Genomic DNA, 12271 nt, shown 5'->3' on the forward strand with positions numbered 1-12271 from the left:
GGATTTATGTGTGGGTGATCTCTTTATGGTTTTCCAAATGAGGGTGGAGTAACATTATTTTAATGTACATCTCCCTAAAATTAAAGGTTTTTTATTTTTGAGAAAGATGATAAGGAAGTGTTCCCATGAAGTAGTCATACGAGGGTTTAAATATGGTCCTAGATTGTTGGGACAAGGTCAACATATCTAACCTTATTAGGGGTCTAGTAGTCCTAATAGAGGAAAGAACCTAGACCTAAGTGTTGGTATGTTTTTTCATTGCAAGAAAAGCTCAAGCTATCAATGAATGTCACAAACACAAGACTTACCTATATCTGTGGGAGGCAGTTAATCCATATTGTGCATCCCATATCTACGAGAGACGATTAATCCAAATTGTGAATTCCGAAGGAGGTGCTGACCACCAAGTCAACAATCTCGCTCTCAACACCGAGGGTTCCACACTAAAGGAACGAAGGAGACCTCTTGAGTTTTGAATGCATGACCCAAGGCTCTAATACCAATTGTTGGTATGTTTGTTGTTATGCCAAAAGCTTGAGCTATCAACAAACCTCACAAACACCAAACTTACCTAGATCTACGAGAGGTGGATAAGCCATGTCATGAACCTCGAAGGAGGTGCTAACCACCAAGTCAACACTAAGGTCTAAATTATTTATGATAACATTTGAAATTTAGGAAATATGAGCTAGATTGAACAAGAAAATGCATAGGGGAAAAATTAAAATGGTGAAATTTTTAAGCTTGCATGGTTACAATTTATTAAATGAAAAATGATACATAATGAAAGTAATATTTTTTATATTTAAAAGAAGCCAAAATGGGGGTTGAGCCAAAGAAAAAAAATGTAGCTGAAACTCAATCAGAACTCATTACCATCTAATGAACCAAATCCCTTCTTTAATATTAAAAATCCCCAAACTAATATATTTCTATCTCTATGGCTACTATAATAATTACTTAACATATTTTCATAATAACAAATAAACCTAGCCCAATTTAAGTTTCTGGGCATGAACAAAGTCCAATAAGTTTTAAAAAAATGATTCCCATTGGCCAAACAGTAAGCAGTAAACATAAAGCACAAAAACATAGGAGATAAGGAACAAGGAGATAACTCTCCTTCGTCTGATTGTTTGGGTTCTCTAGCAAGAGCCATAGCTAGTCATCCATAAAGAAAACATAGAGAGAGTGAATAATGAAAATGATGTGATAACCCATTGAAAATAGTTATATAGAATATTAGATGAGTATTAGATAATTGTTATTTTCAATGAGAGAATAATGATGTGTGTAATATAATTGTGCCAAGATTAATATTGAAAAAAAAAAAAAGGATTTAGGTTCATTTTTTTCATTTAAGAAGAAATAATAAACCTAGAAGTTATTGTTGCAAGATATTTCTAGATATGATTATGTATCTAATTATTCTTACCATCAACATTTGTGAGCATATCCTAATCCAACATCAAAACAATAAAATTGAAGGATGGTAAAAGGGTAGAGAGGGAGGGATAAGGAGGCATGTTAAAAAAGAGAGAAAAAATAGAAGCCAGAAAACATGAAACAAAAAGAAAATTGTCTTAAAAAAAAAAAAAGGCACAAGCTCATAGAATTGACTATTTATCTATCTAACAAAAAACAAAGAAACAAAAAGGTAGAAAGGGGCAAAAAAATGATATAAGAAATGTAAAAAAGACCAGCAATCGTGAACAAACTACAAAAGATCCAATAAAAAAATTAATTTAATATATCCATTTTGTTGGTTCTTTTATTTTTTTATTTAGATTTGTTTTTCTTTCCTTAGTTTCTTATATCATTTCCACACACACACAAACACACATTTACGTTTATGTCTACATATACATACACATACGCAGTACATACATACATGTGTGTCTATCTCTTTTTCACATTTATCTTTTATTACAAATTTGACTTTATTTTCTTTCATTTCTCTTGTTTTACATGCCTCGTCCTTTTCTCTCCACCCTTATATCAAGTCTTGATCCACATGTTATTATCATTAGCATCCTTGAATTGTCTCATTTTGATGAGGAATCATAGAATATGATTCAAATTATTGATAGTAAAGATAAAGATATTCTTACACAATCATTTCTAGAATAATTCAAGGAACATTATGTAGATTACGAAAATCAAAAGCCAAGTTATTGATAAATGTGAAACATATGCCAAACAATGTACAAAAAAAAAAAATAAAAAAAAAAATCAAAGAAAAACCAACACAATATAAAACTTATAAATTCAAACATTCCATCAGTACAAAATATCTCAATTATAAAACACAAATAGCTCTTTAAATCAACCAAACAAAACTATATTTGTTAAGAAATTAACAATGCAAATCTTTATAAAAGCATCCCATATACGGATGAAAATTTTAGAATCACATGGACTTCAAAGTGGGACTAATTATAATAGTAAAATTTCCATAATTATACCTTTGTCCTATTAATTTTATTCACATCTTTAGCGGAATTAAAAATGATACTTTATCATATTGATAACTAACATATATTTGTGCGAAGTTGGATTCCTTTCCGTGTTCCATCTACCAATTCATTTCACACATCCCTACACACTTTACCCACCTTATCCCTTGGATAACACACTTAGATTTATTCATTCCACCCATGTTAAGTCCATAATTACAAATTCAACCATTACCAATAGATCTAATCGTGATGTTAAGTTTAGGATATGATATTATCATGATACTGTCTTATTATTATATTTGGTTCATTGTAATGCAAATGTTCTTTCTTCCCTCCATTTCTTGTCAGCTGTCCTCTCTTTCAACTTTTAAACTTTTGTAGATAACTGAAACAAATAAATCAATTGTACCAGAAAGCCATGATTCCCATCATACAGCTATTAAATATTAGTGATTTAAAACATCTATTTTATCATTCGAGGTTTTGAGGGAAGGGTACATTTAATTTAGAGGTACATACAATTTAGACAAATGTGTTGCACTTTAAGGTAATGTACAACTTTCTAACAGTGACTGTAAGAACTGAATAGACAGCACTACTCATAAGCAACCTTACATTTCTGACCCACTTGTAATTTGTACCACAATTGAGTACAAATTAGCATCTTTAGTCAAGCTTACTGATTTAACTATTTTTGTTTTCAAGAATATAAAAATTTCTTTACAATTGCTTTTTCCTTTTTAAATGTGAGCCATCGCTCTTGTAAATTTTCAGTTGAATCAGCCATTGTTTAATTATAGAATTAGATATCTTTTAGTATTCAATATTAAGACATTTATGTAAGGTATATGTAAATTCTTAAAATTTCGAATTTTTTGTGAACATTTGTAATAATTGGAATGCATATTCCTATTCCAGATTTATTTATTTTACAAAACATAAATTTTTGGGTCAGTAAATTCTACATCTAGCTGAACCAAATAGAAAATAAGAATATGCAGTATCCCCGTTTTCTATTCCCATGTATCTACATAATGATTTCCTATCTAAAGAAGGAATCCATATGATAGAAGAGATGAAGCCTGTATTGCACCCTTTTTCTTTTTCTTAAAACACTCCATTAAACAGTTATAATGTAAAAATGATGGATTATTGTAAAAATGTAAAGGCTGGTATATTGCTAGAGTCTAATTAGGGTGGCATAAGCTAGTACTCTTTGATCATAAAGTTGTTTCAATTGTTGATGTTTTAATTTTAATTATTAGAAAATTCATAAGTATGTGTCAGTTGTTTCTTTAATGCAGATAGTATATATAGTAGATATATATGTTTTAATTTGTTAAGTATTTATATACTAATATTTATGACATTAACTTAAAATTATGGATTTCCATTATAATCAATAATTAATAAGTTTCCAAACTTAGAAGCATTTAGAGGAGGTTTCCTCTAAGCCAAAAGAGACGATGGATTAGGGTAATTTCTAGTGGACAACATAGGAGGCAACAATATAAACCGGGGAAGCAAACAATTAATGACCTTAAAATACATGGTGACAAAGAAATAAAACAATCGGTTTTACTGAAAATGGAAAACTATCACATGGAGTTAAAAATTACAGTTAATTTATAGTTGCGTATAGATTAAGAGTTATGTATAGAAAGTATATATTTCATTAAAGTTAATTTTAGGTTTTTTTTATTGTAGTCTTAAATGACTGGAATGTAAATAATTGGTAAAATAAACAATAAATTCACTTTTATTAATTGTATATTTTTATTTGTTTTTAAAGTTATTTCGATCTTTTTAAAAGTTTTTATTATTATGAGACTATTCATTGTGTTTCAAAATATGAAATAAACATTAATACAAAATATAAATCATAAGCTATTTTACCATCTAATAAATTTTGGAATATTATTTTCAATTAACTATATTGAATCAGTTGTAATTATAATTCTTCTTTGTAGTATTTGTTCCTCTATCTCTTTTTATTTTACTTTTAAAATACAAATGAAAAAATGTATAATCTTGAAATAAATAATTTCTAGATTCTATAGAACATGTTATTAATGTTAAGATTTTGTAATTAAGTTAAAAAGAAATATGTTAGATTTTCATTAGATAATTGGTTTACAATAGTACATGTTATAACTTCTCTTATATTAAACTTATCTACATTAATAATAAGAAATTCTACTATACACAATAAATTATTTGATTTTATGTCAAAAGATTATTTATTACTAAATATCATTTTTTTTAAATTCAAGAACCAATTTTACTTCTTTAAAAATAGTAAGCAAAAAAATACTTAGGAAGAAATAAGACTCCAAATATGTCACGTTTCAAAATGGCTACACTTGCCCAACGCACTAAATATGTCACATTTCAAATAGAGCACATTTACCCACCCTAAATAACACCTAATTCTAGATAATTCAATAAAACCTCTTCATTCATTCCGTGACTTACACCCCAAGTGTCTCTATTTCAATCACATGTTTGCTTTGTGATTTCAGTAAAGTTATTTGTGTATAGATAATTGCCCTTCATTCCTTCCGTGACTTACACCCCTAGTCTCTCTTTGAATCCCACGTTTGCTTTGAGATTTCAGTATGGCTCTTAAGTTATTTGTGTATACTCATGTGCTCCTCCTAATTTTCATGGCCATTGTATGTAAAGCAGAGTACTCTGGAAAGGTTCTCGGCTATGTTAATATAGTTAATAGTGATGGCCCTTACATGGGCTTGGTTGTTCCCAACACTTTTGAAATGAAGCCCCTTATTGACCCCTCAAATTTTGTAGTCAATGAGAACGTTTCCTACATAGATCTTTCTGGTTATTTTCTTGCCTGCTCTTTAGTATATGCTGCTGTCCTTAACGTTGTATAGAACGTTATAATATGTGTAATTATTTGTATGCAGGAAGGAGGTTCCATGTAGGAACTATTGCAGATCAGAAGGTCATTGTGGTCATGACAGGGCTTTCAATGGTAATTACAATATTGAAAACGTCTATTGTTTAATGGGCTATATCATGTGCCCTTAAAGGCATTAAAGACTGCAAATATTGTAAATTGAAACTTTTCCTGTTTAGCGTGTCATTTTTCTATAAATCATACAACCCAGATACATAAAAGTTGGCCGAAATAGATTATGGTAGAACAAATATAGCATTATTATTTGTAATAAAAATTTGGTCTGTTAATTTTCAAAATTTCAAAATAGATTTCTTTAGAAAATATGGATAGTTTTTGTTTTGATGGAGGGTTCAGACCTGAGAGACAACCCAGCAAAACCTACCAACCAGCGAAGGCAACCACTGAAACCATTTAGATAGGAACTCAATACAAGCCCACTCGTGCCTGAAACCTCTTCAGCTTAGAGTCAAGGACTGAGGGGCATCCACTCCCTCAAAATCATCTGGGGCACAATTGGGGCCTCATCCCTTACCAAAGGCCCATAAAGATCATTTATTTAATATTAAAATGTAAACTAATTGGTTAAATATAATAAGTTCTTATGGTTAAATACTTTTATTCAGAGTAATCTCAGATATATCAATAGCAGTAGCAGGTCTAAGATCATTGCAGCTTATGGCACACAAGTCATTAATGTTGGATTTGGCTACAAATGAATGCAGCAATAACTACCCAGCTTCTCTTGAGTTTCTTCAACATAAAAGGAGTTGTGCACTATGGAATTGCTGGAAATGGAAACTCTGACTATCATATTGGTGATGTTACCATTCCATTGCAATGGGTTCACACCGGCCTATTGAATTGGCAGGTTCTATTAAGTTTTTTTTTTTTTTAATAGATTTTCATTTTAGTATAGGAAAGGAATGGTATTTAATTAGGTTTATTTATTTATTTATAATAAATTTTCATTTTAGAATAGAGAAGGAGTGGTATATAATTAGCAAGAAAACTAACTTGTCATATATATATAATTTTGTTTTGTTGTGTTGTAGAAGAGGTGCATATAGGGTATCCTTGTGTCCTAATCTATGTAGAAGTAAACTTGAGATTTCATTACTGAGAAGTGCTTTTTGGTTTCTTTAAATATAATTTTTTTGTCTATTAAAAAATATAATACATCATACATCAATGGTAAAGAAAAAGTACCTTTACCATTAGAGCTCCTTAGGGTTTACTGAAATGTTGATTTAATTGAACAGAGATATGGACAAGGAGAAAATGATGAACTTGCCTTGGAATCCAATGGAGACTACACTCGTGATATTGGGTATCTTCATATTGCCAACTATAGTACAGAAAAAGGGAGTGACAATCTGTTAAATAATGTTTGGTACAATCCAGATGAAATTTTTCCCGAGAGTGGCACTCCAGAAGTTAGAGAACATGTATTCTGGGTCAATGTATCCCAAACCTATTATAACCTTGCAGAGAAGCTAGAGATAATTTATTCATATTATTTCGTACCTTTTCTTACTGAGTCAATAAACAATAAATTTGATATCTATTTGTCTGTGTTTGAATCTCTGGAACAATAAACAGAATGTAACATTAGAGCCATGCGTCAACTCTACAACATGCTTGTCATCTACGCCAAAGATTGTGAAAGTGGAGAGAGGATGCAGTGCCAGCATTTATGTTGATAATGCTGCTTACAGAAACTTTCTTCATGGAAAGTTCAATTGCACTCCTATTGATATGGGGAGTGCAGCAGTAGCACAGGTAATAATAATCATAATGGTTCTTTATGTATTTCTATAGTCACCTCATCATAATGTCTTATTGTGTTCTCTCTTTTGGATTCGCAGGTTAGCCTGAGTATGGGAAAGCCATTCATAATTATCAGATCCCTCTCTGATTTGGCAGGTGGATCAAGTAGCGAGAATGAAGCTACTATTTTCCTCAACTTGGCAAGCAAAAATGCTGTGACTGTTGTCTCTGAATTCTTTAATCTTCTATCATCCGTAGCTTAAAAACCTACAAATGGTTTAGGGCTATATGATATGTAATGTGATGGCTCGTCAAAGGCTACTTAAATAAAAAGATACAATATGGACGCTTGATTACAATTGGATTAATAACTAGTCCATGTAATTTTTAAGGTTTCAACAGTTATGTTGATGGTAAAATATATAAAAAATGCTGATCTCTATTTCTTTCTATTTTTGTGTTCTTACGTTTCTTTCTAACTCGCCAAATCTCCCTATCTAATTTCCTGTTCTTATATTTATATCATTCTTACTCACATATAAACACTACTTTCTCCCTCCCTATCTCTATCTCATCTTACCCTTCTCTTATCTATTCATCTCTCTCCATCCCTATCTTATTTATTCTATTTCTCTCTGTTCTTCTCTATTTATCTATTATCTACATATCACCTCAAATTTTTTAATGTTCTATCTTTTGAGCTCCCTCTCCTCTTCCTATTTCTTTCCCTCTCACTCCCTTCCTCTTTATATTTTCCTTCATGATTATCCTCCGCTTAGATATTTAATTTTGGTCCATCTCAAAATTGGTCCTCTCCTTTACCTCTTCCTCCCCATATCAGTTTTTTAATCCCTATACCTCTCTATCTTGACTTGTTCCTCTACCTTTTTCCTATCTCTTTCTATCACTCGCACATGTGTGGATGCACATATGTTTGGACACACACACACATAGTTATTTCTTTGTCTATTGTAATTTAATGGCAAATAATGGGTAAGCCATTATGACCTTAAATTAACATGTTTAATAAGTGAATGATGAATGTAAAGTCTTATCCTAAATGAATCTATGGTTATATATAAGCAAAGTGGTTGTGTGAATGTTTTATTCATGTTATATCTTTTTAAATCTATTTATTAGATTTGTAAAAGTGAAATAAATTTTTTTCTTGCTTTTTATGGATTGGTAATATAAATCAAAATTAAATAATTTCATCATTTCTTTCTTTAGCCAATAGGGAAAAAAAATATACTTGTTAAAATGTAATTAACCTTAAAACAAAAATAAAAGTGTACAATATATACAATCACAAAATAAAAGATCAATCAACATATCTAATTAATAATATTTAAAAAGTTATCTATTTTATATTAAATTTATTTGAATTAAACTTATACTTTATCAATTAATTATTATTTTGAAATAAGGATTAGTATTATGGGAAAAGTTGAAAAGGGTTTTGGTTTGAGTTAGGTAGGCATCAAGTTCAATTTTAGGATTGAGGTTAAGATTAGCATTATGGTTATGATTTGGTTTAGGTTTATGGTTATGGTAAGGGTTGGAGTTTAGATTTATGGTTAGGGTTAATACTATTTTAGTTATTAGTGCTATAAGTTGAATAAGGATTACTATTTATATCATAGTTAAGGTAAGAATTTTGTGTTAATGTTAGGGATAGAATTTTGTGTTACGCTTAAGATCATGCTTATGGTTTATAATGTTGGATTTTAACAAAAAAAAATTAGATAAACAAAAACAATAAATAACCATAAAATATGCAAGAGACACATAAATGTCTTAGGAAAACCCCTTAAGAATAAAGGGAAAAACCTAGGCACACACCACGAAAGATCATTTATTGATACTGAATTTCAATGTAGAGCATACCTTTTTCTTGAAGCAAATATATACAACATAAAGAGAGACTTATTGACATTCTAAGAGAATGTCTCTTTAAATTTTCATGTCTCTTTGAAGGTGACCATAATGATAATAACATCCATATTTCTCGAGATGAGATTTCTATTGTAGATACAATCTCCAGTACCCCCTCTTAGCCAGAGAGAGATCTTTAGCTAAACACAAAAGATTGCAACCAAAATGTCAATGATAAAATGTAATCACGTAGATCCTATAAAATTTATGGAATCACTGAAAACCTGCAAGAAATACAACTAACTTTACTATCATGGTGTTGTCATGTTAGCATGACACTAAGAGAACAATTTACTCTTTGTTAATAATCATAGAATCACTCAACATGATAGACCTGTAACATTTACTCATAATTAACTGGAGGCTACTTCAGTCTTATAAAAAAACCCCATCCATGCAAACAAAAATTAATGCAAACTAATTTGCTGAATCAATCCTTTCTATGAGCTTCTGCCCAAATCCTCATAAGGCCGGCTAGGAATTTGGATCTAGGTTTCCTTAATTGAGAATTCAAGTTCCTTCATTATGCAATTAATAAAACTATGGATTTAATGGGAATTGAATTCTTAGTATGCATTGATGAAGTTCTCTTTTTATCTGAATGGCCTATTAAGTTGCATCTTTTTTTGAAATGTCCTAGAGAGTTTATGTTGAGTTAATGGTGCTAAAAAAATCTGCGAAAACCTCCAACTTTGTTGTAGGAATCAAGGCCTTGGTTATGAATTACAAAAATATTAATGTAGGTGTCATCCAGAGAGATATACATCTATAATATCTATTACTGTCATGACAATGTCAAAATGAGAAATGACTGTAGCTGAATCAATGAACACAGTCTAATAGTAAAGCAATGCTAAACTTGATCAAGAGCAGCGTGACAACAGAGGAATATATTTGACACCAAAACTTCTGAACCCGATCATAGTTTTCTCTTTTCTGATATGCAGCAAAGTGTGCGCACAAGGACTTAACCAAAAGATTGGGATAGGACCCTTTGAACGAGGGAACTGAAATATTTCATTCAACTTTGTTCAACGATAAAAAGAATAAAACTATATTTTTAGTTAGAATTTGTTAGGAAGAGATAATATGTCATTATAGCAAATTCAAGTCAGGGGTAAAACTCGTAACTTATTATTAGTAAATAAGTATAATAATTGCTGTGGAGAGATTCTCAGTGAAGTGAAATATAGAAGTATTTGAAATATTTTATTTTTAAAAGGAAGTGCATGTGGGGAACATTTCTTTTTTGGAGTCTTTAAAAGAAACAATTCATATTAGATATGATTAAAAATTGTAAAAAAATAAAATAAAACAAATAGTCATTATGTTCTTTAGTTATTGTTGTCAATTGATTATATAAATACTCACAAATGGACACATTATATATTTATTTTCTAAATTAAATTATTTTTAAAAAGTTATTAAAATGATTTAGATAAAATCTAAATGAGTAAAAAATATCTCTTTTAACAATTCATTTTTTTATTTTTTAAATTATCATTTCCTTTACTAAAGATTCATATATCAATAAAAATAGATAAATAGATAAATACATTTAAGTCACATGAGAATCTATATTTATAAATTTAATGTGTTACATAATATAATCCATGATAATTTATCACCATTTTTACTTTAAATAGTGATGCAAAATTTAATTCTAAGTTATTATGTTTCATTAATAAAATTGATACTAAAATATTATTTCAAAGTGTTAAAATAGATTATGTTGATGAACATTAATACACATCACCCCTACAACATAGAAAAACTTTCATAGAAAAATGTTCATATAAAAATTTCTTCAAAATATAAAATTTAAACATATTTAAAAGCTTTACACAATATAAAATATTTATTGAAAAATGATTTATATGTTTATTTTTATAAGATTACATATAGAACCACACTTAAGGTTTCATATTAAATTACTAATTTAATTTATGGGTATAGGGTTTATCTCTCTATTTAGATTTTTTTGAAATCTATTTAAATTTGATGTAGTATATGATTTTATTTTATAAGGATTGCAAATGCTGCTTTATTTATTAAGTTATAAAATTGTGACTTGAATTTTCTAACTATTGGCTAGGATTATATTCAATTGAGAATTGAGTTTAAAGATTAAACTATTTTTTAAAAGATTAAATAATAATTTAATTATTTCATTTTTCTCTTTTTTTAGTTTAGGAGTGTCTTCAAATTGTAACTTTTATTATATAATATCACTATAATGTTATTAAAATATATATTTAATATTTAATCTTTTATAGTATTATTTAATCATTATTAATTTCCTCTTTTTGTGAATTTCACACCCTCTCTTAGTTCATTGATATTATGGAATTTTTAAATAGAATGAGAAGGGGGTGAGGGAATGTCTCTTCTCGGGCATAGATTGACAACTTTGAAGCAACTGCATTCCTTGTTTCCCTTCAATCTGTGGAATTGGTTTTGACATATGTACAATATTATGATGTAGATGATAGCAAATTAAAAATTCGTAGGGTGTAATATTGCTAGATAATACACCTGAAATTGTAAGAGAAGCATTCAATATTCCACATTATGACTAGTATGTTGTTGTTGGTATGAAGACTACCAATGATTACTACTGTTAATCTGATTCAATTGTAAGACAATTTTTGAATGATAAATTAATGCATCAATAGAGTACCAATGTTAAAAAATTGGCTAAAGAACAACACAAAGTTGATTTTATAGAAGAGGGTAGTCACTCTATTGAGTAGGGTTTTTGTATGTCTTAGCTCAACTCATTTTGAGACATGGATGCTTTATTTCATCCACAAAATTTGGAACAAAAAATAGTTTAATTGAGCATCCATTATCAGCAACTGCTTACGTGAAAAGTTAATTAATGTTCTTTAGAGTATAAAATTCTATATGAGATCGTATTTGGTGTATTTCTTGGCCTTGTAGAATATATTTCTAGGACTAAATAAGAATGACAGATTTGGAGAGGTTCAACCAGAAGTTTGCAAATGTTTTTATCAATTGGAAATGATCGAGAGTGAAAAGAATTTTTGTAGACTGAGTGATGGTTTCACTTTCAATATAGTAAGAAAACTTCATGATGAAATGGAAAAAATAATATCCAATGAGGCTATTGATGAACTTGCAAAATATGGAAATTAGTATATTTGATTTTGAACATTTACCTATA

General features: G+C 29.3%; 1 protein-coding gene across 1 annotated transcript; it reads left to right on the forward strand.

Moving 5' to 3' along the window:
- Positions 1-4900: 4900 nt before the first annotated feature.
- LOC149529086 (bark storage protein A-like) lies at positions 4901-7508 on the forward strand. The gene is made up of 6 exons (XM_089809826.1): positions 4901-5300; positions 5387-5454; positions 6095-6250; positions 6642-6879; positions 6980-7161; positions 7248-7508. The coding sequence occupies exons 1-6, from the start codon at positions 5078-5080 to the stop codon at positions 7410-7412; spliced, it is 1032 nt and encodes a 343-aa protein (XP_089665952.1). The 5' UTR covers positions 4901-5077; the 3' UTR covers positions 7413-7508.
- The last annotated feature ends 4763 nt before the right edge of the window (positions 7509-12271 follow it).

Source organism: Cupressus sempervirens, chromosome 11 (assembly GCF_028749045.1).
Source record: "Cupressus sempervirens isolate cs-2001-9-10 chromosome 11, ASM2874904v1, whole genome shotgun sequence".
Lineage (NCBI taxonomy): Eukaryota > Viridiplantae > Streptophyta > Pinopsida > Cupressales > Cupressaceae > Cupressus > Cupressus sempervirens.

Bases quoted from the DNA above. Each gene is read 5' to 3' on its own strand.
- LOC149529086 (XM_089809826.1), top strand. From the start codon at position 5,078: ATGGCTCTTAAGTTATTTGTGTATACTCATGTGCTCCTCCTAATTTTC. The intron at 5,455-6,094 runs GTAATTACAATA...ATTTGGCTACAA, and splicing joins TCATGACAGGGCTTTCAATG to ATGAATGCAGCAATAACTAC. The intron at 6,251-6,641 runs GTTCTATTAAGT...TTAATTGAACAG, and splicing joins CCGGCCTATTGAATTGGCAG to AGATATGGACAAGGAGAAAA.